Source organism: Quercus suber, unplaced genomic scaffold (genome assembly GCF_002906115.3).
Source record: "Quercus suber isolate HL8 unplaced genomic scaffold, Cork oak 2.0 scaffold_4, whole genome shotgun sequence".
Taxonomy (NCBI): domain Eukaryota; kingdom Viridiplantae; phylum Streptophyta; class Magnoliopsida; order Fagales; family Fagaceae; genus Quercus; species Quercus suber.
The window spans coordinates 2,200,206-2,228,038 of NW_027069470.1; the positions used below are offsets into that span (position 1 = coordinate 2,200,206).

A 27,833-nucleotide genomic window follows, 5' to 3' on the forward strand; every position below is an offset into this window, starting at 1 on the left:
AGTTCATCCAATGCATGATATACCGCCTTCTTGGTACAACCTCTACTCTACAAATGATTTCCTCACCCACAATTATGGAATTATTTATACTCCTGCCATTTCTAATTTTCTATATTTTTATTGAAAAATAATGAGTCAACTAGTGAAAGTACCATTTCAAAAAAAAAAACAAAAAAAAACAAAACAAAACAAAAAAAATCAAAACAAACTTCTCGTTGAAGTCAAGGACCAGTGTTGAGCAATGGAGCAGCGCCACCAGGCCTCTACTTCTTGGAAGGCCGCTTTGGATTAAAATCCGGGTCATCTTGCTAACTATTGTACCATATAATTCCTTTTATTTTTCGCTGAATGTACCATATAATTCCTATTACATCATTTTCACTTTATCAAAGTTATTAACATTTTTTTAACTTTATTGATCCATTAATTAATATCAAAAGTTAACTTTTAAATTTTTGAAACTATTAAAAGTTATTGTATGATACAATATTACACCAGATCTAAACTCCCGCGGCTTTAGGTTTCTTTCATTTTTGGGTTACAACGACGGTACACTTAGCGAAGTGTACTTTTTCGTACACTCCTACATAAAAAAAAATTTGGTTAAAACTAAAAAGTTTGCTGTTTTCTGTTAATGTTGTTGGCAAACTCTGTTGTACATGAAGCGAACCTTTCCTGTTTCTTCCTATGAATTTTATCAAAGTGAATCCTTTTTCGTCAACCATAAAAAAATTAACTTTGTATGAAAAACTCACTCTAAAACCAACCATAAACCTCTCAATCCTAGAGACCCACTTGCCCAAATGCCAAAATCTCAAGCTTTTCAACCAAATACTCTCCCAGATGATCCTCACTGGGTTTATCAGAGACACCTTTGCTGCCAGCAGAATCCTCAAGCACTCTACTGACTCACCCTTTATCCACATTCATCAATCCTTCCAAATCTTCACCCACATTGAGAACCCAAATGGGTTCATTTGGAACACCATGATGAGAGCTTATGTACAAAGAAACTATCCTGAAAAGGCTATCTTTTTGTACAAATTGATGGTGGATAACAATGTGGGTGGTAGTGATAATTACACACATCCAATTCTAATTCAAGCTTGTGCTATCCGGTTATTAGATTTTGAAGGGAAACAGATGCACAACCATGTTTTGAAATTGGGTTTTGATTCAGATGTTTATGTTCAGAACACATTGATTAACATGTATGCAGTTTGTGGGAGTATGGGTGATGCGCGCCAGTTGTTTGATGAAAGTCCTGTTTTGGATTCGGTTTCATGGAATTCAATTTTGGCAGGGTATGTTCAGATAGGGGATGTGGAGAATGCCAAGTGTATTTATGAGTTGATGCCAGAAAGGAATACGATTGCCTTGAATTCTATGATTGTGTTGTTGGGTAGGACAGGTCATGTCGTTGAGGCTTGTCAGTTATTTAATGAGATGCCTGAGAAAGATATGGTATCGTGGAGTGCGTTGATTTCTTGTTATGAGCAAAATGAAATGTATGAGGAGGCTTTGGTTATGTTTATGCAAATGAAAACTAATGGAATTATGGTTGATGAGGTTGTGGTGGTTAGTGTTTTGTCTGCATGTGCGCATTTGTTAGCTGTCAACATAGGAAAAATGATCCATGGCTTGGTTGTCAAAATTGGAATTGAATCTTATGTTAACCTTCAAAATGCTTTTATTCACTTGTACTCAACATGCGGTGACATAATGGCAGCCGAAAAACTATTCAATGCAGGCTGCCAATTGGACCAGATATCTTGGAACTCCATGATCTCTGGGTACTTGAAATGCGGATCAGTTGAAATTGCTAAGAAATTATTTGATTCCATGCCTAGTAAGGATATTGTGTCTTGGAGTGCAATGATATCAGGTTATGCTCAGCATGACCATTTCTCAGAGACTTTGGCACTGTTCCAGGAAATGCAGCTTGAGGGAATTAGGCCTGATGAGACCACTTTGGTTAGTGTAATATCAGCTTGCACTCACCTGGCTGCCCTTGACTTAGGTAAATGGATTCATGCTTATATAAAGAAGAATGGTCTAAAAGTCAACGTCATTTTGGGTACAACCCTTATAGACATGTACATGAAATGTGGGTGTGTGGAAAATGCATTGGAAGTTTTTCATGGCATGGAGGAAAGGGGGGTTTCTACTTGGAATGCTCTCATTCTTGGTTTGGCAATAAATGGTTTAGTGGATAAGTCACTAGACATGTTCTTTGACATGAAGAAATGTGGTGTAGTGCCTAATGAGATAACATTTATGGGAGTTCTTGGGGCTTGTCGACACATGGGCTTAGTTGATGAGGGGCGTCACCACTTCAATTCAATGATTCAAGAACATCAGATAGAACCCAATGTTAAGCACTATGGATGCATGGTTGATCTTCTAGGACGTGCAGGAATGCTCAAAGAAGCAGAGGAAATCCTTGAGAGTATGCCTATGGCACCGGATGTTGCTACCTGGGGTGCCTTGCTTGGAGCTTGCAAGAAACATGGTGAGAATGAAATGGGGGAGAGAGTAGGAAGAAAGCTCATTGAGCTTCAACCTGACCATGATGGTTTCCATGTGCTATTGTCCAATATATATGCTTCAAAAGGTCACTGGGATGATGTTCTTCAAGTTAGGGGGACGATGATACAGCATAGGGTGGTGAAGACCCCAGGGTGTAGCATTATTGAAGCAAATGGAGTAGTCCATGAATTTCTAGCAGGAGATAAGACACATCCTTTAATTAATGAGATTGAGGATAAGTTGGATGAAATGAATAAGAAATTGAAAATGGAAGGTTATGTACCAGATACAAATGAGGTTTCCCTTGACATTGATCAAGAAGAGAAGGAAACCTCTCTGTTTAGGCACAGTGAGAAGCTTGCAATTGCCTTCGGGCTTATTTCTATCATTCCACCAACACCAATAAGGATTATGAAGAATTTGCGAATATGTAATGATTGTCATTCAGCAGCTAAATTCGTCTCTAGAGCTTTTGGTCGCGAAATTGTAGTGAGGGATCGGCATCGTTTTCACCACTTTAAGCAGGGTTCTTGTTCATGCATGGACTACTGGTAGCAATATATTTTACATAAGCTGATTGACTTCGATGTTACGTTGTTGCTGAGATTGTTCCTTAAGAGCTTTTCTAGTTACGAATTATGACTATACCAAACATTTTGCTTCACCAGTGCTTGATGGCTTTACAGTTCCAAAATGCATGCTACTGAAGCACTAAGAAATAATACTTCAGTGGTGACTATTGATACAACGCCTCCCTCATGAGACTTGAAGGAAGGCTGTGCTTATGCCTTGTAGGGCTATCTGTGAGGTTAAGACCTACCATGAGACATGGATGATGGTAAGGCCCTTAATTATGCTCTATAAAAATGACTACTTGGGGGGGGGGGGGGGGGGGGGGGGGGGGGGGTAATGCTACAATTAGACCATTGATGGATTCATTCATTATGGCAATGGAAGTCAAAGAGATGGTTGGTATACTTTATTGTATTTTGAAGGTGCTAATGACATTTCATCCCATTGATTTCATCCCATTGAGCGATACACCTATCAGCTTAAACAAAACAAAATTTGTTTTTGTTTTAATTGAATGGAAATGGTTCTAGATTTTTTATTTTATTATTATTATTTTTTTGTGGATAGTGGTTGTGGTTTGAATGGGTTTTGCTGAAACTGGTTGTGGGAAGGCTTAAGTATGGGTTTAAGGTGATGGTTTGTGTTTTTGTGTTCAGTTTGTTTTGCATTGGTTTGAGTTCTTTCTCTCCCTCTCTCTCTCTCTCTCTCTCTCTCTCTCTTTTTTGGTGGAGATGGAAACGGTTCTGGGAAATTGATTTTATTTTTTTATTTTTTGTGGGATTAATGGTTTTATTTGTTTATATAATGTGGTATTGATCTAGTTTGGTTTGGCTAAAAGTGGTTCTGGGAAGATTTAGTTGTGGTTTCTTCCATGAGTAAACTCAACACTCTCTGCCTAGTGATTTTAAGATCAGAAAAATCAATCTTCTCATTTTCAAAATTTATTTATCACTGCAGTGGAACTCTGCTATAGTTTTTTGCTTTTATTTACAAGAGTTGATCATCAGTTTAAATTTAAACTCACTTATCAAATAACCCATTTGGATGATCTATGGGTCATGAGTTATGCGTTGGGTCAAACCCAGGCCAATTTCTAACAGTTGTGTACCACGAGAATGAGACAGAATATATATACGGGCATAGGGGATGTATGGACGATTACACTTCATTACTGAGTTCCTGTATATGTGTATTTTAGTTTAAAATTTTGGTTTTATCTTTATACAGGTCTAAAAGTTGAAGAGTCCTATTTATGTAAAACCACAACTTACATCAGATGCAAGGACATGTCATGCCAAATTGGCAATGTGATGGTTGGAATATAAAATGATCCTGGGAACCATGCAATTTCAACTGCCTCCTGACATTATATCAATTGATCTGACTTCAAATCATGGGAAGGTAAATATCCTCACTAACAAGATAACCATATGTTTTCATTGTGATACAGTGATACTTGTAGTATTCTGTGTTGTAAACATGCCTGTTCATTTACTATTTCTAGAGGAAAGAGATGGTACTGCTGTCATTGTTGTAGGTTATGTGAGTCATGAGGTCACTTGTCTAGAAAATCAGCACTGCTGCTTAGATGACTAGCTAGATTTTTGATAAATAATATTGGCTGTTTGCAGCCATAAAATTCATATTTTGTTTTCAATGAATGAAGGTTTTTTTTTAGGGAAACGTCTATGAATGAAGATTTGTACTAAACAGAAACAAGATATATACAGGTCAACTATGTATTACAGAACTCTAAAACCCAGTAGCAGCGATAATCTGCAGACCCAAAGATGCATGTTGTATGCTTTTTCTCTTATTGGAAATTGATTATGTATCATTGGTGCGTTTCTGCAGACCTGCTCGTGATCAGCCAGGTGGAGTTAGATTGCCTTCATTTATTTTAGTTGGGGTTAGAACGCCTTCATGTATTTCCAACAGTTCAAGCATCTTTTAGAATTATTAGTGTTGCGCTCTCTGGCTTGCAAATAGATAAACTGGATCTGAAGAATCTACCTACAAAGGTTTTTGAGCTCTCAAAAATTTAGGGGAATTTGAAGGTCATGATTTAAAATTGACACATCAAGAGCAATTTTAAGTTGTATTTTTTAGCAAGATAGTAGTTGTCATGTATAGAATGTTGCGGTGGCATTGTAATTTCGAGCAATAACTTCATTTATGACTGAGTTGTTAAGCTAGCATTTGGTGGTTAGGAAAGATTTAAACTTGAGATGTATTTTTTTGTACTATGAAAGTGATATGAAGAGAAAATTAAGGAGCTGAATACAACTATACATGGTCTTCGAAAGCTTGGGGTCTGTGCAGTCTCTTTGTGTGAGTGAGAGAGTTTTTGTGCGGTCTCTTTGTTGCCATTGTTTTTGCCGAACAGGAAGATGGGCTATCTTACCATATCCCTGACAGTTCTGCACTTCTGTGAACTTCCTCTGAATCTCAGTATTTTGGACCATCAAATTGATTTTCTTAACTTGGAAGAGCAGCTTGTTCCTCATGCTTCAAATAGATTCTACTAGTAGAGTTGACGTTAATGTGAACTTCTCCTTGGATATTTGCTGGTTTTGTAAGTGGCCTGAAGGGTTGAGGATAAGTGTTACCAGGTCTTTTGTGGAGGGAAAGGCTTGGGAATCAATATGCAATCACAATCCCCTGCAATTGCTAATTCAGATTGCTCAAATAACTACACATTGTTGAAGCTACTACAAGTCTACAACTGTTAATAGGGTGTATTCCATTTTTTTATTTCCTATGATCAAAGACCATTTAGAAAAGGTCCAGCAGGTAGTTTGTTCAAATTGTTGAGTGACTTTCATCAAATAGTTATTTCATACGACTAGGTCCTATTTTGTTTGGTCTTTCATGCTCAAAGTCCTCACTTAAAGAATGTTTCTTAAACATTGAGTTCCAAAATAGTGTTCTGTTTTCGTGTACTGGTTTTAGAATTTGAATATCTGCAATGTGTTCTAGTTCACAATACAATGATGAAAGGGACATCTGGTAGTCATTTTGGACCTAGCCACATGAACATGAAAGACATCATGCAAGTCACAGCAAGCTTCGTGCTTGGCAATTTTACTTCTTTCCTTTCCTTTGAATTTAGTTGTCATTTCGATTCTCTGTTTACGTTCAATCAAATTAGAACGTGATAACTTCACCCAAGATAACAAATTAGAACACCTAATCTCCTCTTTCACCGTATGTTAATATTTAAGCAATTTCATAATTACAATTAGATCCTTGTATTGCACCATTCCTTATGAGAGAGAGAGAGAGAGAGAGAGAGAGTTAAAACCAATATGATTTCATCGCTATTTTTCTTAGTGATTTGATTAAAATGTCATGATTATCAATAATTATGTTATGCATCAAATATATGTATCTTCTTTTTCATAGTATAAAGGTCACCATAACTATGTGAAATGCACATATTATGAGAGAGAAGACATATATCTAATGCATGAGATGCATTCTCTTACAAATCATTTAAAAAAAAAATCCTCTTTTTTAAGGGAGACCTATGTCAATCAAATTAGAACGTGATAACTTCACCCAAGATAACAAATTAGAACACCTAATCTCCTCTTTCACCGTATGTTAATATTTAAGCAATTTCATAATTACAATTAGATCCTTGTATTGCACCATTCCTTATGAGAGAGAGAGAGAGAGAGAGAGAGAGTTAAAACCAATATGATTTCATCGCTATTTTTCTTAGTGATTTGATTAAAATGTCATGATTATCAATAATTATGTTATGCATCAAATATATGTATCTTCTTTTTCATAGTATAAAGGTCACCATAACTATGTGAAATGCACATATTATGAGAGAGAAGACATATATCTAATGCATGAGATGCATTCTCTTACAAATCATTTAAAAAAAAAATCCTCTTTTTTAAGGGAGACCTATGGTTGTTATTATTATTATTATTATTATTATTATTTTGAAAACAATTGAAAAATGAGTTGTAGGCTTGATTTGGGCAAACCATTTTTAAAAGAATATATCTTCTACGTAATTGATTGGGTTTTGTTATTTTATAGTATTCGTGGATATAAGTGAAATGATAAAAGATTGGAGGGTTGGAAGTAAAGCCAAAATTTGAAAAATTAAAAAGGTAATTTTCACTTTCCTCTTTCTAAGTATAGGGAGAGCAGGAGAGCAATTGCAATATCCCCTTTACTTTAAAACATAACGATGCTACCCCTATCTTTTCGTAACAAGCACTTTATCCTTCATAGGCTAATGATATTCATACCTTCTAATAACAAACACATCACATGCATAATGACGATCTTTCAAATTGTTCATGTATTGTGTCAATGTATGTTATTTGTTTGATATGGTAGAGTATTAAGATTATTAAAATGTGAGTTTAGACACATTCCTTTCTAAAAAATTTAATTAAAAATATTTTGAGGTACTAATTGAGTAACAAAATTATTGGTTAATAAAATGCTTATAACAAAGGATAAAAGATAAAGCAAAGTTATTAGGTTTTAAATATAGGGAAGTTGCATCTAAAATTTTTCCTTTAAAAAGTAATCTTAGTATCACATAAATAATCACAACTTTTGTTACAATAATTCTACATTGCATGTTGTGATTGGCTGCTTGTTAATTTCATATAAACCACTATTTTTTCTCCATCACTCACAACCTGCACTTGAACAATTGTAGCAAAAATTGGTACTCTTTTTAAAAATTAAAAATAAAGGGAAATTTGCAACTGCCCATAATTTTTTGCTAATGATATTCATACCTTCTAATAACAAACACATCACATGCATAATGACGATCTTTCAAATTGTTCATGTATTGTGTCAATGTATGTTATTTGTTTGATATGGTAGAGTATTAAGATTATTAAAATGTGAGTTTAGACACATTCCTTTTTAAAAAATTTAATTAAAAATATTTTGAGGTACTAATTGAGTAACAAAATTATTGGTTAATAAAATGCTTATAACAAAGGATAAAAGATAAAGCAAAGTTATTAGGTTTTAAATATAGGGAAGTTGCATCTAAAATTTTTCCTTTAAAAAGTAATCTTAGTATCACATAAATAATCACAACTTTTGTTACAATAATTCTACATTGCATGTTGTGATTGGCTGCTTGTTAATTTCATATAAACCACTATTTTTTCTCCATCACTCACAACCTGCACTTGAACAATTGTAGCAAAAATTGGTACTCTTTTGAAAAAATAAAAATAAAGGGAAATTTGCAACTGCCCATAATTTTTAATTTTATGGGCAAGTTTATCCTTTTTAATTTTAATTTTTCAAACTTTACGTTACTCTATATATATGGGAGACTATTTTCATCCCTTTCGATGGTCGCTCTTCCCCAAAAGTGCCAAAAACGGTAAAGTATTTTTTTCTCTCAAAAAACAAAAACAAAAACGGTAATAGTGTTACTAATACTACCACCTGAAACTCAACCTTTGATCATAAACTAAAGCCCATGATCTTTCTAGGTTAGTGTCTCTCTCAGCTTAGGAAAAACTTCACATTGCACTGTGCCAAAAAGTGCATGTGATATGTTTGACAAAAGTCCTAGCTGGGCATAAGATTAGATAGGTGAAAAATCATAGCTACTTTTAGGCATAAGATGAGAACCCACATTGTCAAATTCATAATCAAACACCCACACCAGCCTTTTATGGCTATTCGGTTGAAAACAACATCTTCCCAGTATGTTGCAGCTAGAGCTAGAGACCCTGTGTTTGAGAAACTTATGGACAAGTACAAGCACCTTGTCAAAGTCATTGCCATTCAAGACCTCATCCTTGCAAACCCAAAGAACCCATATGTATCCCTTGAATTCCTCTCTAGGCTCTCCCAAAAGCTGCACCTCAACCGCGGCGCCACTTCCTTTCTACGCAAGTATCCTCACATTTTCCACATTTACTACGACCCCAACAAGTCTCAGCCCTTCTGCAGATTAACTGACGCTGCTATTGAGATTTCTTGCCAAGAAGCAGAGGCTATCAATGCTTCATTGCCACTTGTTGTTGACCGTTTGGTACGGCTTCTGTCATTGTCCTCATCCAAAATGCTGCCCCTTCGTGGCATTTTCAAAGTTTGGAGGGAACTCGGGCTCCCTGATGATTTTGAGGAATCAGTAATTGCTCGAAACTCTGATCTTTTTCAACTTTGTGATGCTCATGAACCCAATACTCATTTTTTGAAACTGGTTGATGGGAGTTGTATCAATCATTTTACGGCAGCAGTGGAGAATTGGAGGCTTTTGGAGTGTTGTAAGCAGGATTGTAGTGTTGATAGGATGGAAATGAGATATAGTTTTAAACATGGGTATCCTCCATGCATGAAACTTAGTAAGAGTTTTAGGGCCAAGGTTAAGGAATGGCAAAGTTTGCCATATGTGGGACCATACGAGGAGATGAGAGAGAAGAAGAAGAGGTCCAAGTTTGGAATGATGGCAATGGAGAAACGGGCTGTTGCAATCATTCATGAATTCTTGAGCTTGACAGTGGAGAAGATGGTGGAAGTAGAGAAGATCAGCCATTTTAGGAAATGGTTTGGGATTGACCTAAATATAAGGGATTTGTTCTTGGATCACCCAGGAATATTTTATTTGTCCACCAAGGGGAAGAGGCATACCATCTTTTTGAGAGAAGCATATGAGAGGGGATGTTTGATAGAGCCAAATCCAGTTTATGATGCTAGAAGAAAGCTTCTTGATCTTGTTGTCTTGGGACGTCATGGTTTGTTTAATGATGAAAATAAGCCAAGGGACCTTTTTAGTTGCAAGGAGGCTGAGTTGCAAGAAGAGGACTCTGACGAAGACGACAACTTTTCAGCACCCTGACTAGAACATTTCAACTTCCAGTATCAGGTGCATCATCAGTTTGCCCTTCCAGGTTTATAGCTCCATTATTTGAAGGTATGATCCATTTGAAGGGGCTCACTTGATTGCCTCGTTTTTTTTTTTATGGTAAATTAAAGGGCGAGAATAAGTTCAAGATGATCTTATTGAAAAATATTATAGAGGTAAAACAACCCCCCCCCCCCCCGTCTTCTCTCTCTCTTTGTGTGTGTGTGCTGTGCGCGCATGGGTGTGTGTGTGTGCTGTTGTGCAGTTAGCAATATCAATTTAAGTGAGCAAATTTTGTTCACACATTTCAGCTGTAATCCATTTGCAATGTCTACCATGTTGTTGATTTGGTCTGTTCTATGCCTATTCGTTATGCTTTATGTACACTTACCAAAATTTATTTAGCTACATTGGGGTGAAAACATGTTTCACACATGCTTGTAAAGATTGTTGAGTTTTATGTCTAAATTTGACTTCTTTTTAAGAGATTATCCTCAAATAGTTTAAGAATATGGAGTCCATTGATTAGCAAAGGCACCATGTGACTTAATTTGAAGAAAGTTTATGATGGTAACAAACACATGATATAATACTAGCATTGCCAAGTGCCAACTATTACTCAGTTCTCCATTTACTTAATTAGTCATGGGACGATTATGCAGTGAAATTTATCAAGTTGTGGTCATGTATCTAAAGAAGATATTTCTTTTACTTATCAAAGGAAAAAAAAAAAAAAAAATCTCTTTACAGTGAACAAACCACTACAATTGTCATAATTGCTGAGAGATTCATGAACAATGGCCTTGCTATTCACAAAATGCTTAATAAACTTCTAAACTTGTGATGGAAATTGATTATTAGATAATTTTTGTTTAGTGTATGGTACACAATTTTGACATGTAGAATTGGTCCAAAAGATGACATAGAGTTTGTCTGCTTTAGAAGGCCAAGTTGGCTTTGATTTTAATTGAGGTTGTCAAATGTTTACCAGTTTGCTTGATAATGTTCTACTCTAACCATTTCTCATGATCTCTTTCTTTTTGGGTAGCTGATCTATTTTCCTTGGCCCTTAGATTTTGATTCTGCTGCGAAGCCTGACAAATTTGATGCCATGGTGACTGCTGCACAATTGCACAGGAGGTGGCTGCCAATAATAGGAAACGACATTATTAGACCCATGTGGTGGATGTTCTGTTGTTGTAAAATTTAATCCAATTTTTTCTTTAGGTAGGTGTATATTTTTTGTTTGGCTGAAATACACTTTCATCTCAGAAATTGGACCTAGGTTCAGTTACTGTCCATCAAATTTAAAACTTTCTAATTTCACCCTTGAGAAATTTAAAAGGCAGCAATGTTTCCTTTTGTCATTGGCTGTGAATGCAGCATCAGATATTAACCATCACATCAGCCTTCCGTTGGCCAAATGTCCAATTCAGTTCACAGTTGATGGATAGAAGGACAATATTGTTATCATTTACATTATTCAGGGACAAAATAAAAAAGTTTTAAATTTGAGGGACGAAATCAAACCTATGCTTAAGTTTCAAGGATCAGAGGTCTATTTCAGCTAAGTTTTTTTCTCAAGGTGCTGCTAGTACAGAATGGTTAAAAGACAGTGAAAAATAATATTTGAAGTGGCATTAGAGAGAGGTTTTAGTCACTCTTCTTTCACTTATTTTTGGAGCATAAGTCTAGGAATATTGAATCATGCAGCCATAGTTGGAGAATTGTAGAGATCCTCTGTTACGATATTGTTTCTTGTTGAATTTGTACCTTTTTTGTGTTGCTGAACACACACATCAATAGTTGAATGGTGAATTATGAAGAAATTCACTCTTTCTTTTTCTACTAATCTGTCTGATTGATTTGTGGAGCTTATCTCTCTTTTAGATTGGGTTATAAAAGGCAGCTTTACCTACTATGGAAAACATTGATCCTTTTTGGTGGCTGTGTTTGAGGATTGTGCTATTTTGCTTAAATTATCATTACTTTGCTTGGTTTGAGTTTCCACAGGGTATCAAGGTTGGAAGGGTTTATGTTTAATTATTTTCTTACTTGTTCAAAAAGTGGAGTGCCAAAAGAGTATTTCCTCAATGTTGTCTACAAAAAGGCAATGAGATCTTTCTAGATGCCAAGATTCATATAAGTTAACATATTATAGTGGAAGTCATCACATATGTACTGTGATTTTTATATTTACCTCCACGACTATTAGTTGCTGGAGAGTATGAAGCTAGCTCCATTTTCTGACCAACTATCAGGCAGTGACTTGCCCTATTGTGATGTAATCGACAAAAGTACCTATTTGGGGTTCTTACATAAACTGTACCTATTTGAGGTTCTCACTTAAACTTCGAAGTCAAATTCATTGAGATTTTAGCATTGACATATCTTGCATGGAGCATTTTACTCATCACTTCGATTTGAAAGGAGGTCTTGGGGAAAATAAAAATAAAGCCCTCAGGTAATGTAGAGTTTTTTATAAAGACTGAGAGAGCATTTCTTCTTTTTATTTAGCGTTCTATCAAAATTTACTCTTTCGCATGTGGTCAGTGATTCAGTAATAAATCAGGACAATGAGGAAAAAGTCATAAGAATGTTACTTCTTGAAATTCCTTTATGCATTGGGTTCCATCTGTTTGAATATATAAACCCATGGGACAATTTATAGGATTTTTAAGGAATCCAATCATATTAGTCTTATTGATGAGGGAAGAGACAGAGAGATTTATCATTAGCAGAGGGAGCACTGTTAAAGCACCAAGAGTTTAAAGGGAAATGAAATTGGTCATGTTGAGTTACTCCTACAGAGCACCAAGATTTATCATTATCTGGTGAATTAATCTCTCCTTTCAAATTTTGTTCCTGCACAAGCCTAGTTACATTTGAAGAAACCCAAATTGGTCATGTTGAGTTAATCTGTCTTCAGTTTCCACTCAATTAAATTCATATGAAAGAAGCTAGCATGTAGGACAAGCTTTTCCTACCAAGAGTTTTGATATTCTCCTCTTTATCATTACTGCTCAATACAAACTCAGCACAATGCATGGGGGGAACAAAAATTTTTAAAGGTAGCATCGGTTAACCAACCACCTTGTTTACCCTAAAGGAATCCATGACTTGGCGAAGATCATTTTCCTCTTCCAAGAATACATTTTCAGGCGTTTGCAGTCTCAGTTCATACAGCCGGTTGTTTTCAACTCCAAGAACTGAAAGGTAGCGCCGGTCCCATTCCAAACTAACCACACGGTCTTGAGGCATCACAGCCAGCTCATTGTTGCTTGCATATGACTTTATGTTTACCTAATAGCAAGTGCAAGCCAATATACATGATTTAAAATCCAAATATTTGTAATTAAATCAAAAGCTGAAAAAAATAAGGGCGGGGGAATGGAATCCTACATTATTATTCTTGTAGAATGAAATGACCCAAAATTCACGTGAAAGACAATTTTTGAGACATAGGCCCCTAGGTACAAATCATTTCACATTATGTATTTGTTCAATAATAGAAGTACATACAAGTGGCACATTCCTCATCTAGTGCCACTCAATACACACTCTTCTTCTAGTGCATTACTCTATGTAACAAAAGAATTTAACAGCTGCTTGGCTGATTCTGTCAAATATGAATTGCCATGGCTAATCTTGACAAGTGAAAATCAACACAAGCCAATTTAACGGACCTCCTGTGGTGACCAATCTAATATTGACTGGATAACCGTTATCACTACTAAGCTCAATGCAAGCAATTGAGATTTTCAACACTAGAAATATCTTACCTCAACTTGATAGTAAATTCTCCCATCGTCAGCAACTCTGGAAGATGTGGATAGAATATTTGATTCACGCTTGACGCCAAGCCTGGTAGACATGAACTCTGTCAAGTACTGCTTAAGTACTTTCTCTCCAGCTTCTTGAGGTGGACCCAAGTCTTCAACACTCTTGTACCTGGAGGATGAGGGAGAGGACAACTCCACAGAAATATTTTCATCAAGAACATAAGGGTCCCTGAAAAATATGTCAGCCCCAGCACCCCGGACTGGAATCCAGTTCTGAGGGTACCTGAATGAATAACCGTCAAAAGTATCTATGTATTCTCTGAGTCCAATGGATGGTTGAGCAAATGCAACATCATGCAAACCAACTCCTGAGAAGAAATAACTTGACAAAATCAAGGCCACTGCATTCCTCCTAGGAACTGCAAAAGCTTTAGTCTGATTATATATTAGAAAATGTATAATTAAAAGACATTGTTATGGAACATAAAAACTAAAGCTAGAATACTATTTGATGAAACATACATCATATTGTAAACACAAGTGGTGTTTATTACCAAACAGGATGCTCAATATGAAAAGACCTCATAAGCAGGCATTTCTCAAAACAAATATAGCCTAACCCAATTAGTAGTTCTCAGAAAGTATCAGGGGAACTAACAGTTAGAAACAAATCCTGTCGTTACCAATTCATTTGTTTTTCCAAACTTTCCTACAACCCCTTTTTCTCTTTTAATTTATCAAAAAGAACTAGAAAAAAATTTAAATTGTTAGATTTTTTCACTTCTTTGGGGAATTGACAATGCCTTACTGACAAATGCTTAACCTTGTCCATTTGATAATGAAAACTTTTGTACCTGCCAAATGCAAACAACCTCCTGGCTCCTACTTGACTGCACTGTGATATATTCTAATTCAGCAGCATATATGAGGTCAGGATGAAAGTTTTCTCAGTCCCATCAAACCATTGAACCACAAAGTATCTCAGCCAAGTGGTGATTTACAGAATTACAGCAATATGACACATGTTAGGAACTTAGAGGTTCTTAATGGAGATGGATAGGAATTGTAGGGGAATGTATGAGAATTATTGGAAAATAGACTTAATTCAAGGTAGTCACCTACCATAGAGAAATATTAAGAGAAAGAGAAGAAATGCACTAAGCAATAAATTGGTTTATTCTTCAATGATATGTAATGTTGAATTACAATTATGTATTTAGAGGAGACTATCTCTAATCTCATTGGCCCACACGGCTCAAGATAATTTGTTAGTTAATTCAACATATGCTCTATGAATTAAGCCATATGTTAAATGAGCTACATGTGCTCAAATCCTAACTAACTAATCCTAATCTCAACTAACTAATTACCTAGCTAAAGAGATTACAACAATTATTTCATATTCCTAACAACACATATGCCATGGATTAAATCTTATCATTTGAAGTTAAAAGCACCCCAAAAATTAAACTTAAAAAAAAAAAAAAAAAAACATTTCTTTCTTAAATCAAATAGGTTGAAAGAACTCCATAGTCTCTCCAATAGACAAAATAGAATTGACTTCCACTCTTCAAGCCTTCTTTTGCAGTCACTAATCTCAGTATGACTATACAATCATTTAAGCTCAACATTGTTCTAACTATACATATATATGCTTTTAACTAACATGCATTGAATTGCATAGCCCATAACATCTATGTTACAAAGTAAAGTTTTAATGTCACAGCAGACAATCTTAAACACCCATAGGAAAATAAAACATAAAAAATCAAACTTGCTGTCTTTTTACTTAGTATAGAAAATTAAGAAGAAGAAAAAAAAAAGTTGGGCTGTTTTGAAGGTTGGAAGAATTACCGTTTGGACACTGCAAGAAATAGTAGTTGAGTAGCGTAGAGGAAACGAAGTCGTGTGACGAGTTAACCCGGAGGGTGAGTGAGTCTGAGGAGGAGGAGGAGGAAGAAGCGAGTTCAAGATAATGGTGGTGGTCATTTCAGACTCAGAGAGAGAAAAAAAAAAAGGGAAGGAGGAATGAAGTGAGGTGGAGAATAGAGACTATGGATGGAGATCACTCTAAAACAGAGGATGTGCTAAGAGTTTGGTTGGAATTATAGTTGGGCATGAACATGGGCCGGTATCCACCGTCCACCCATATTTTGGAGATAACAGGTTGGGCTGACCCACATGTATATGAAGTGAGCATGGCATAGGCACTAATTTTTTTACTTTTTTCCCCCTTTATGATGAGTAGATTTTGCAATTTTGTCAAGGGTTTTGGTTAATGGGTCTTGAAGTACATTGTTTGTTATATTGATTGATTATTTTTTTTTAGGGAGTCGGGCTACTTTTTGTTATAAGGTTAGTTGTTATAATCTTTAGATTTTGTTAAAGATTCTAATAAGTGGTCTAGACTCTAGATGGTAGACAACAGAAACAAAATCTTCATAATATGATAAAGATGTACGTTAGTCTTTATTAAATAAATAAATAAATGTACGTTAGTCCTTCCCTTTCTTATTATAATTCACTTTTTTTAAACTAAATTATAATTTACAATTTATCAAAGTTTTAAAAACCAGAAAATTGTTCTGTTGTGCATTTTGTTGGTCTTTGTTAATTCCGAATTTGATTATAGAGTTCTTTTTTTTTAGTATAAGTTATAAACTTTTGATTTAGATTCTCTAGATTTTCTAAAGTACTCTATTAGTAGATTTCTTTAAATTCTAATTACATTTTAATGATTTAATGGTCTAGATTCTACCATGTGATTAGATGAATGGTGATGGGTTTGTGTTAAGGAAAAGGGCTTAGGTGAGATCAGCTGCAGCTTGTTTTTACTTGCTCTGGGGCTCGACTTGCAATGTTTACTTTGAACTTGAAGCGACCTCTTAAAATAATTGTTTTGTCCTTCATATTTGTGATGAGTGACGCAATCTACCATATATTTAAATTGTGTAAATTTTATTAATTATTTACTAGAATTATGAGTTTAAATCATCTTAATTCAATTGGAGAATTTAAGGTATTATATTTAAGGAGCAGGACTTAAGTATAATAGTTAGGTGTTGTTTATTAATTTTCCTTCTTAAAATTTTACCATATAAATTTTTTCTCATGGAATGAAAATATATGTTTTAGTTAAGTAGCCACATGGTTGAATTTTAAGAGAGAAACGTAAATAATAACACCTAAAGTACCGTATCTAAATTTTGTCATATATTTAAGAAATATATATAAATTTATCTACTTACATTTAGGCCTAACAAAATAATATTGATTTAACTATATGATGAGTAGATTTTGCAATTTTGTCAAAGGTTTTGGCTAATGGGTCTTGAAGTACATTGTTTGTTACATTGATTGATTATTTTTTTAAGGGAATCGAGTTACTTTTTGTTATAAGGTTAGTTGTTTAATATTAACTTTTGTTACTTTTCAATGTAGTGAGATCAGTTAGATTCCTCCTTAACGAGTGCACTTTGACACTTGTTAATAAGAGTCTATTAATAATTACACTTCGTCTAAAGAACCTCTAGATTACTGCATGTAATTACATGTCAATATTTTCATACAAATACTTGCTAATAAGTGAAGTGAAATTATGAAAATTCTTGCTATAGCTTTTGCTCTCATTTCTCCATTAAAAAAAATGATAAAAAGACTTTTCTAATATTGTTGGTTGAATTATTGGTAAAATTCAATTTAATCACTCATCAAGTAAAGTATTAAGCATCATCCTTACCAAAAATAAGAAAAGAAAAGTTAATATTATCCTTTGCCTGGTAATTTTAACCTCTCTTACACCACAAATAGAACCAACAATTTTACCAGTATTTTGCATGGTTATAAATTCACCCAAGCTACCATATGCTTAGAGCATTCTCATCAAAGGTTTCAAATGTCTAATTCTAAAAAAGCACACTAAATTAAAGGTGCTATATGCTATAAATTTTGACATCTAGCTACAGTGGGCTGCTAGAGATAGCAGCCCATTTAGCAAAATGTTAAAAAAAAAAATTATTTGTTTAATAAAAGAGGTACAAGGTAATTAATTGAAAACATAAAGAAAGAATAAAGAAAAAAAATTTAAATAAAGTGGTAAAATAATAGAACTTTTGATGATAGGTATATTTTAAAGTTAGTTGTTAAAATGAATAAAATAACTTTTTAAAATACTAAATGCTATATTTTATAGCATTCTTCATCTTACCAAATTATATCAGAATCTATTTGATTGCTATTCTTGCTGCCATAATTTCAGATTCAGTGTCAAAAATCCACTTGGCACATCCCAATCCCAACACTAAAAAAGAAAAGAGACAAATAAAGGGCCAATCATATAACCCACGTTGAAATGAACAACTATTCCTTGTCAAACACCATGTCCATTTTTGTTTAAGTGGATGTGATTCAGATATCATTTTCACCGTATGACCTGTATTTCTTTTGTGGATAATAAGAACTTTAATATCATTGGTTGTCAATTCTTTGTGCACTTTTCCACATGGCACTTGCACTTCTTTCTTAAATTAAATAGGTTGAAAGAACTCCATAGTCTCTCCAATAGACAAAATAGAATTGACTTCCACTCTTCTAGCCTTTTTTTGCAGTCACTAATCCCAGTATGACTATACAATCATTTAAGCTCAACATTGTTCTAACTACACATATGTATGCATTTAACTAACATGCATTGGATTGCGTAGCCCATAGCAACTATGTTACAAAGTTAGTAAAATTTTAATGTCACAGCAGACAATCTTAAACACCCATAAGAAAATAAAACATAAAAAATCGATCTCGCTGTCTTTTTACTTTGTATAGAAAATAACAAAGAAGAAAAAAAGGACTATATTTCTTGTGGGGTTGGGGTGTTTTGAAGGTTGGAAGAATTACCGTTTGGACATTGCAAGAAATAGTAGTTGAGTAGCGGAGAGGGAAAGACGTCGTGTAACGAGTTAACCAGGAGGGTGAGTGAGTCAGAGGAGGAGGAAGAGGAAGGAGCGAGTTCAAGATAATGGTGGTGGTCATTTCAGACTCAGAGAGAGAAAAAATGGAAAGGAAGAATGAAGTGAGGTGGAGAATGGAGACCATGGATGGAGATCACTCTAAAACAGAGGACGTGCTAGACTTTGGTTGGAATTATAGCTGGGCTTGAACATGGGCCTGTGTCCATTGTCCACCCATATTTTGGAGATAACTGGTTGGGCTGACCCACATGTATATACGAAGAGAGCCATGGCATAGACACTAAATTTTCACTTTTTTTTTACCCTATATGATGAGTAGATTTTGCAATTTTGTCAAGGGTTTGGTTAATAGGTGTTGAAGTACATTGTTCATTACATTGATTGATTTTTTTTTTAAGGGAATCGAGCTACTTTTTGTTATAAGGATAGTTGTTTAGTATTAATTTTTGTTACTTTCCAATGTAATGAGACCTATTAGATTCTTCCTTTACGAATGCACTTTAACACTTGTTAATAAGAATTTATTAGTAATCACACTTTATCTAAAGAACCTCTAGACTACTGCATATAATTACATATCAATATTTCATGCAAGTACTTAATAGTGCTTGCTAATAAGTGAAGTAAAATTATGAAAATCCTTACACCACAAATAGAACCAACAATTTTACTAGTATTTTGCATGGTTATAAATTCACTCAAGCTACCACATGCTTAACAAATTATATCAGAATCTATTTGATTGCTATTCTTACTGCCATAATTTTAGATTCAGTGTCAAAGATCCACTTGGCTCATCCCAATCCCAACACTAAAAAGAAAAGAGAGAAACAAAGGACCAATCAATAATCATATAACCCACATTGAAATGAACAACTATTCCTTGTCAAACACCATGTCCATTTTCGTTTAAGTGGATGTGATTCAGATATCATTTTCACTATATGACCTGTATTTCTGTTGTGGATAATAAGAACTTTAATATCATTGGCTGTCAATTCTTTGTGCACTTTTCCACATGGCACTTGCACATCTTTGCAGTCTTGCGCACTTTGTCAACAAATAAAATTTTGTTATAAAAAGAGAGAGAGAGAGAGAGAGAGAGAGAGAGAGAGAGAGAGAGAGAGAGAGTATAGACCAAATTGTGAAGAAAAAGACAAGACCCAAATTTTCCACAAAAAGTTTTTTCACGCAGGAAATTTTAACCAGCACCCTTAAAATAATGGTTAACAAACCATTTTTTAAAAAGTTCTTATGAAAAAAAAAATAATGTTTTAACGGCTTTTTCTATTTCTCATAAAAAATGTGTCAAAATTTTCTTAAAATAAATTGTTAGTCATTGTCTTAAGAACACTTATTAACATGACCTTTTTCACGTTACCATCACAAATTATAAATGTAGGGTTGGACAATCTCCTTACACGTCACCACTCACCAATGCTTATCTTTCTCTCTCCTCTCACATGTCATGCACTTATGCTTGCGATATATATATTATTTCATTTTTCACATGCTATTATCATCCTCGAAATAAACAGCAATAACCGAACTTTCCAAATATATCATTGCTCAACAGAAAATTCTTTTTTTATTTTTGCAGATTCAAAATCATAAAATAGATTTATTTAAATTCTCAAGCTAATAGGCAACCCGTTTAATAAGGGGAAACTTCTATTAATATCGTTGGTTTTGGGATAAGATAAAACAATCTAACTTGCACATCTATAAAATCTATCTCTAGTTTCTTTATAGTAAGTATCTTTATATTTCTCTTGGATAATTCTACCCAAAAAAAAAAAAAAATCTCTTGGATATAAACAAAGTTCACAGTTGGAGACATTTTGGCACTTATCTGTATTTTTTTGGGGTTAAAATAAAATACACAAATTTCTCATTTTATTGTTATTTATTCTATTTTGAGATGTCTTAAATCATAGTATTTTTGAAAAGTCAATACTCTATAGACATAATGTTAATAGTTTTCTAAGTTATTATATAAAAGGAATACTCAATTTTTTTGTGTTTAAAGTAAACAAGACATTTATTTTGAGAACGATATTCATCAAAAGAAAATTGAAAAATGGTAGTGTTGAAAATCTATCCCTTTTTATTTGAAATAAAATCGTGACATTCCCTAAAAAACTAGAATCTTTTAAACAAAACATTAATATATGAGATGGAGGGAGTATAAAATATTTGGATGCTAAAGGATGTTTTGTTTCATATAGCTTTGAGCACTTATTTCTTCCCCCCCCAAAAAAAAAAAAAAAAAAAAAAACTTTGAGCACTTTAGCTGAATATTTAGTTTAATAATTGTTTCATTAAATTTCCAAAGTAATAAAGAATGCAGATCATGCATATAAACTTTCACTAGTTAAGGAGTACCACCCCCATAACTTTCTCCATGAGTACCATTCAACATCAATATATAACACAATCAGATTCTACTATACAATCTTCTCCAAAAAAAAAAAAATAGAGATTCTACCATACAAATTTATTCTACTAGTTTTTGTTAAATTCAACTTTTTTTATTATTAGAAAAATGTTATTTTTACATTATTTTTGCAATCAATTTTAAGTGGTAAGTTGTTATTAATTGACAAAATTGTAATTTCAATAATAAATTTAAATTAAACAACTTACTACCTTTGATTTGTTATAATAGTGTGTAGAAATTTTCTTTTTATTATGGAAGATGCCGCAAAAAATTGAATGAACTATACCTCAAACATCTATTTTTCTTCTACTTAAATTCAACTAATTAATGGTGACGATGAAGCCACTTTATACCATTTTTTCCTCTCCTTAAATTCAACTAATTAATGGTGACAATGAAGCCACTTTCTATCATTTTATAAGTATGGTAATTTATTCAACAAACATATACCTCCATGTCTCACATAAAAAAAAGAAAAAAGAAAAAAGAAAAAAGAGAAAGACAAGAAGAAGTTATATTGGAGTTCGCACATGTTTGTTTTTGGGTCGTTGATGTGAAATACGTCAAATAGTAGTTGACTTCTAGTTTTTCTCTCCTAAATTATTAGTGTATATTTGGTAACTTAGCATTTTGCTTTGACTACAATCTTAAAATAAGCTAGTTTTTTAAATTTTTGTTTCATATTATGCAAATAAATTTTTGAAAATAAACCATTCTCAAATAGATATTTATCATTTTTTATTTTAATGGTCATTAAAATTTAAACCATTTTATGAAAACAATTAAGTACATTTTTTTAAAATTTTTTATAATCACTTAAAAATATCCCAAAAAAAATGAAACCAGATATTAATTAATAAAATCTTCTTAAATCTGAGAAAAATAAAAATAAAAAGCAATAAAATAAAAATCTTCTTATCCAAGGCAAGACTTTCCTCTTCGCCGCCTAACATAAAAACCATCACCTCCCACTTTTTTTTACTTTCATTCCCATAGTTTTCTTCCATTTCCAACTCTCTCAATTCTCAAAGCCACCATTTTTTTTTTTTTTTTTTTTTTTTTTTTGACACCAAAATCTTATAGTTTTTTTTTTTTTTTTTTTTTCTCTATTTGACACCAAAATCTTATAGAAAAAAAAAAAAAAAAATCCCAAATTCTCTGTATGCATAACCTTTGTTTCCACCACATAGATTTTCTCAACTTGTTCAATCCCAAAACTTCGTCCAGATGAACACAATCAGATTCCTCATCAAACCAGCCATGAAACCCCCTTCCAAAATCCTCTCCTCATGTCGAAACTCACAGTTTTTCAATCCAAACTCGCAGACCAAAGCACACCCTTTTCGTGTTTTGGCCTCTCCTCGCTTTATTCACAATACCCACATGGCTTTTCGATTCCCAAGCTCAGGTTTTTACCAATCTAAGCCTAATGGTATTGGTGGGTTTTCCAATGGTAGGGGTAGCTATATTGTTTCTAGGGTGCTCTCCACTTCTGTGGAGACACGTGTGAATGAGAACAGCTTTGAGAGAATCTATGTGCAAGGTAACAATGGTGGCTTGAATGTGAAGCCATTGGTGGTAGAGAGAATTGACAAAGATGAGAATATGGTTGCGGAAGAAGGCTCTAGGATAGAGGTTGATGGTGGTGGTGGTGGTGGTGGTGATGTGAATTTAAGGAATTTGGAGGGTTTGATTGAACCCAAGGTGGTGGAGGAGAGTAAGGTGGAGAAAGAAGCATGGAGGTTGTTGAGAGAGGCTGTTGTGTATTATTGCGGGAGTCCTGTGGGGACGGTGGCGGCGAATGACCCCGGGGATAAGCAACCATTGAATTATGATCAGGTGTTTATCAGGGATTTCGTCCCCTCAGCACTTGCATTCTTGCTTAAAGGAGAAGGGGAGATTGTTAGGAACTTTCTCCTTCATACCTTGCAATTGCAGGTAAATAATAGCAACAACAAACTATTCGAATTCTTGTTCCTTAATTGGTTTATTGATTGGTGTTGTTTTTTTGTATATAGTAAGTACTGTTTTATTGTTAAATGTATGTCTTTGTTTTGGTACATGAATAATAAATGGTGGAAACCTCATTTCATTTATGAGTCTTAAAATCTAAATGTCTTAAAACGTACTTTTGGTGTAACCAATAACTAATTTAGGTGATTTTGATTTATTTTGTTGTGAGGGAAACCTTTTAGGTGATGTCATATTCTAGTGTTTTCAATGCTGCCCTGATAGAGTTGTGGCCTTTCATTAGTTTGTCATGTTTTCAGGGGGAAATATGTTGCTCTTCCCTTGTGTAGCTTATGATGTTACTGCTTTTACAAATGCGTAGGTGACTGGGTCTTGGCTAACTTTAATCTAAGAACAGTGCCTGCAAATTTTAGATACATTAATGATTTAATGTTTGAGATTACTAGAATCCATGATTGTTTTCTTGTTTATCATGTAGAGTTGGGAGAAAACAGTGGACTGCTACAGCCCAGGGCAGGGCTTGATGCCTGCAAGCTTTAAAGTTAGAACTGTGCCTCTCGATGAAAATAAGTATGAAGAAGTTCTAGATCCAGATTTTGGTGAATCAGCTATTGGTCGTGTTGCACCTGTGGATTCTGGTCAGTGTAATACTATAGTGGAATGTTGTAGATAATGCATGCTAGAATTTGCAATTATTTTGAATTAAGAATGTTGTAGAATCCACCATTATTGGCCTCTACATTTTTCACAGTAGGATTTTATTGTCTAACTTATGTACTCAATAATTGATGCTGAAAGAATGCTTTTCTTATAGCATAAAATGACTTGGTGTTTGTTGTTGTATTTTGCTTATTTTGGTAGGGTTGTGGTGGATTATCCTATTGAGGGCTTATGGAAAACTCACTGGTGACTATGCATTACAAGAAAGGGTGGATGTTCAGACTGGCTTAAAAATGATACTGAACTTGTGTTTAACCGATGGGTTTGATATGTTTCCTTCTCTGTTGGTCACTGATGGCTCCTGCATGATAGACCGGCGGATGGGTATTCATGGTCACCCCCTCGAGATCCAAGTGAGTTCAATTTATTTGATAATTTCTTAATTGCTTCATAGTGTTGTTGTGTGTGTTTTGATTAATTGGCTTAGGCACTAGGATTCATTTGAGAACAACTTATTTAGCTGAAACTGAAATTTTTTTGTTAAAAGTATTACAGAAAAAAGCTAAAAGCTAGCTAGATAGCACAGTGGGACTTGTGAATGGTACCAAAAAGTGCAATGGCCTCCATGAATAATAGCAAAAATAAGCTCAAAACTCTAATAAGCTTCAACTTTCATCTCTTCCCAAACGCACTCTTATGTTGCCACTATATTTCAGCTAACTTTAGATAATAAATGAAGGGTGCTTTTCTAATTTTATTGTCCTATCACAAAAATGCTCATTATTGAGTGTTTTCTAACACTGGCATTGGTAACATGAAAAGTTAAGTTGGCTTGATCTTTTGAAGGTCACCTCTAGGCGTAGCATGTGATAATCTCAACCCTCTGACCAAAAGTCTGATGAATTGTGTCCTGGAGATATTAACTAGGGATTTTGAATCTTCTTTAGCATTTTTGAAAACTTGGATTGTTTTAAAACTCTCTAGAATGTGTAGAAAGGTGCATGGTGAAGGATTTAACCCCACATTGCTGTTATTGATGACTTGATGTATAAAAAAATATCCTGAAGATCTTTGAAGCTAAGATTTCTGGAAGTCATTGGTTACTGCTTGACTGCCCATGCCCCCCTGATCTGATGCTTTTGTTTCTAATATATATATATATAACATTTTTCTTATGCCAAGTTGCCAACTTTATTTATGTTACCTCATGCTTGGTGTAGCTCATTCCTCGGAAATTTGATTTTACAGGCCCTGTTTTACTCAGCTCTTCGCTGCTCCCGTGAAATGCTTGCTGTAAATGATGGATCCAAGAATCTGGTGAGAGCCATCAACAATAGGCTCAGTGCACTGTCTTTCCACATCAGAGAATACTATTGGGTGGACATGAAAAAAATAAATGAGATTTACCGATATAAAACGGAGGAATATTCCATGGATGCCACCAACAAATTCAATATCTATCCTGAACAAATTCCTTCTTGGCTGATGGATTGGATTCCAGAGGAAGGCGGGTATATGATGGGTAATCTACAGCCTGCTCATATGGATTTTAGGTTTTTCACGCTTGGAAATCTTTGGTCTATTGTTTCATCTTTGGGCACTCCAAGACAAAATACAGCTATGTTAAATCTCATTGAAGCCAAATGGGATGATCTTGTGGGCCATATGCCACTTAAGATATGCTACCCTGCCTTTGAGTTTGAGGAATGGCGAATAATCACTGGCAGTGACCCTAAGAATACGTGATTTTTCTTCTTATACTCGCTCTCTCTTTTTCTGTTTGTGTGGACTATTGTACATGTGTGCATGTGCAGATTATACCTATGGCTAGTTGTTTAGTGTTCTTTCAAAAATTTCCATCAAACTGAAATGCTTGTTTTATTCTTGCAGCCCATGGTCATATCATAATGGTGGATCCTGGCCAACACTCCTGTGGCAGGTAAGCCTGGATCTGGTTGCATTATATTATTATTGAGGAATGCTCAACAAATTTGGATGTTTTCTGGAATTGAATGTCACTATACATGTCCTAATTCACTTATAAAAAAAAAATGCATGTCCTAATTCAGCCTTTGGTTTACATTGGGAGGTCTGCAAGTAATGGGCAGGATCCACTAGGAACCATTGATAATGTTAGGCAGCCGGTCAAGGTGGCACTCCTAACCCCTTATGCATGATAAGTGTGTAGGTCAAATGGTGTCATGTGCTGCTTCATTTGGTAGCTGCCTAGCTGGCCAATTTATGTACTTGGTTATTGACATAAAAAGTGGATAAATTTGAATAAATTGGTGGCCATAAAAATAAAAAAGAAGAAAGAAGAAAGAAGAAAGAAGTTGCTTTGTTCTCCGTGCAATGGCAGAATTTGGGGCAAGTTGGGGGAGAAATTTTTAAGATATACAAACTAATTTTGACACAACATGCGTCTTTCTTGTGTATCAGCAAAATTTATCTGTAGTTTCTAAATTATTGTCTTCTACTATTTTCAGTTCACATTGGCATGCATGAAGATGGGCAGATTTGAACTAGCCCAAAAAGCTGTTGATTTGGCTGAGAAGAGGCTTCCAGTTGACCATTGGCCTGAATATTATGATACCCGGACAGGGAGGTTTATTGGAAAGCAAGCCCGAAATTTCCAAACGTGGACTGTTGCTGGGTTTCTTGCATCTAAATTGCTCTTGCAGAATCCAGAGATGGCTTCCATGTTATTCTGGGAGGAGGATTATGAGCTTCTTGAGATCTGTGTTTGTGCACTTAGCAAGAGTGGTCGGAAGAAATGCTCTCGCTTTGCTGCAAAGTCTCAGATACTTGTATAACGAGACTTCATTTTCCGGAAGGCAGGGAGACAACACCTTTTTACTGTACAGCCACAAGTATAGGATAGAGTTTAAGATAAAGAAAAAAGATATCAACCTCAAAGTGCAACATAAAGAGTTCGTTTTACGAGTTGCTGTACAATAATTATGTCATTTGTCATCCGATTAATTGATATGGTTGATCGGCTTTAGAGGATAAAATGACTGTTAAGGTGCCTTATTTCATGGCGCCTTGCTTTGGTCATCTATATGTAAATTCTAACAAGTACAACATGTTTACCAATTCATTTACCCAATACAAGGCAGTGGGTGAGATATAAAAAGGCGATTCTTTTATAGCCATTTTACATCATTTTTATATTGTATTTTGGCTGAAAAGATGCATGAATATATTGCTATTTCTTTAAAAAATATATGCAATCATACTGCATCCATTTTCTCTAACAAGTTTTTTTTTTGGCTTTTGCTTCTTGTAATGCTGTTTGTATGGCATTGTTTATCATTCATCAATAACAAAATCTGTAACGTGTACACACTGTATCTTATCCTTCTTTCAACCATAGAGCCTCAAAGAGCCAAGCATGTCCATTTCATCAGCACTTTCTTGATCATTAACTGTTGTCAATGTCAATACAACAACTACTAGGCCTTAATTTCAAAATTTTTGGGATCGAATTGGATCTACATTGGATTAGTAGGGTCAGTCAAATAATACTCTTGTGATATCTTGATCTTTTACTTTTGTCATTCCTGCCTTAATGGGCATGGTAGTTGGCGCATTGCACTCATTGGTTTCATTTGGAACTTGTTATCTCTTAGCCCCTTAGACTAACTCTAAAAACGTTGACAAAAACTGATTTAGAAACGTTGAAGAAATTTGATTCAAGCCCTTCAATTCTTTATCATAGCTAAAGGCTGTGGGAACAAGAAGCTGTTTTCCCAATAAAGCTTATTGCCATGGCAAATTTAAAGAAAATGTTGAGGCGAAGGAAATACCAAAGAACCTTCCTGTATCTAATTTGGTGACTTGAGTCCCTCTAGCCTGCCAATATTGATGAAACAAATGAAGCAGAGACCTTTTTCAGAAAACCAATAACTGATAACCGGCTTATATGCTATTTCAGTATTCTTCTAGTGGACCTTTCTAGGGAAATCAGTAGAAGTGATATCTTTTCCAACATATTCATTATTCAACCTAAACAGCTGCATTTGCCCTGCTCTTCCATTCCACCAAAACAA

General features: G+C 34.6%; 4 protein-coding genes across 7 annotated transcripts; 3 read left to right on the forward strand and 1 right to left on the reverse strand.

Annotated features, from left to right (window-relative positions):
• The first annotated feature begins 466 nt into the window (after positions 1 to 466).
• LOC112037840 (pentatricopeptide repeat-containing protein At3g62890) lies at positions 467 to 6,129 on the forward strand. Its single transcript, XM_024070668.2, has 3 exons — positions 467 to 3,367; positions 4,330 to 4,503; positions 4,957 to 6,129. The coding sequence occupies exon 1, from the start codon at positions 688 to 690 to the stop codon at positions 3,082 to 3,084; it is 2,397 nt and encodes a 798-aa protein (XP_023926436.2). The 5' UTR covers positions 467 to 687; the 3' UTR covers positions 3,085 to 3,367; positions 4,330 to 4,503; positions 4,957 to 6,129.
• A 2,281-nt stretch (positions 6,130 to 8,410) lies between these two features.
• Positions 8,411 to 11,809, forward strand: LOC112037843 (protein ROOT PRIMORDIUM DEFECTIVE 1). 4 transcript variants are annotated; one of them, XR_010628034.1, is made up of 2 exons: positions 8,411 to 10,137; positions 11,035 to 11,809. XR_010628034.1 is itself a non-coding variant. In XM_065771000.1 (2 exons), exon 1 carries the CDS (start codon positions 8,735 to 8,737, stop codon positions 9,953 to 9,955), a length of 1,221 nt encoding a protein of 406 aa, XP_065627072.1. In that variant the 5' UTR covers positions 8,411 to 8,734; the 3' UTR covers positions 9,956 to 9,982; positions 11,035 to 11,809. The 4 variants fall into 4 exon arrangements, 1 of the variants encoding a protein (XP_065627072.1); XR_010628035.1 differs by having other exon boundaries at positions 8,411 to 10,030; XR_010628036.1 differs by having other exon boundaries at positions 8,411 to 10,007.
• A 902-nt stretch (positions 11,810 to 12,711) lies between these two features.
• LOC112037841 (psbP domain-containing protein 1, chloroplastic) lies at positions 12,712 to 15,837 on the reverse strand. The gene is made up of 3 exons (XM_024070669.2): positions 15,598 to 15,837; positions 13,744 to 14,178; positions 12,712 to 13,264 (listed from the first exon to the last, which is right to left on the reverse strand). Exons 1-3 carry the CDS (start codon positions 15,730 to 15,732, stop codon positions 13,043 to 13,045), a joined length of 792 nt encoding a protein of 263 aa, XP_023926437.1. The 5' UTR covers positions 15,733 to 15,837; the 3' UTR covers positions 12,712 to 13,042.
• Positions 15,838 to 22,268: 6,431 nt separating this feature from the next.
• Positions 22,269 to 26,946, forward strand: LOC112037839 (alkaline/neutral invertase A, mitochondrial). The gene is made up of 6 exons (XM_024070667.2): positions 22,269 to 23,088; positions 23,600 to 23,759; positions 23,983 to 24,194; positions 25,030 to 25,523; positions 25,672 to 25,720; positions 26,268 to 26,946. Exons 1-6 carry the CDS (start codon positions 22,378 to 22,380, stop codon positions 26,592 to 26,594), a joined length of 1,953 nt encoding a protein of 650 aa, XP_023926435.2. The 5' UTR covers positions 22,269 to 22,377; the 3' UTR covers positions 26,595 to 26,946.
• Positions 26,947 to 27,833: the final 887 nt, after the last annotated feature.

Bases quoted from the DNA above. Each gene is read 5' to 3' on its own strand.
- LOC112037840 (XM_024070668.2), top strand. From the start codon at position 688: ATGAATTTTATCAAAGTGAATCCTTTTTCGTCAACCATAAAAAAATTA.
- LOC112037843 (XM_065771000.1), top strand. From the start codon at position 8,735: ATGAGAACCCACATTGTCAAATTCATAATCAAACACCCACACCAGCCT.
- LOC112037841 (XM_024070669.2), bottom strand. From the start codon at position 15,732: ATGACCACCACCATTATCTTGAACTCGCTTCTTCCTCCTCCTCCTCCT. The intron at 14,179-15,597 runs GTAATTCTTCCA...ATATATAATCAG, and splicing joins TTTCTTGCAGTGTCCAAACG to ACTAAAGCTTTTGCAGTTCC. The intron at 13,265-13,743 runs GTAAGATATTTC...ACTTGCTATTAG, and splicing joins GAATTTACTATCAAGTTGAG to GTAAACATAAAGTCATATGC.
- LOC112037839 (XM_024070667.2), top strand. From the start codon at position 22,378: ATGAACACAATCAGATTCCTCATCAAACCAGCCATGAAACCCCCTTCC. The intron at 23,089-23,599 runs GTAAATAATAGC...TTTATCATGTAG, and splicing joins TTCATACCTTGCAATTGCAG to AGTTGGGAGAAAACAGTGGA. The intron at 25,524-25,671 runs GTGATTTTTCTT...TTATTCTTGCAG, and splicing joins GGCAGTGACCCTAAGAATAC to CCCATGGTCATATCATAATG.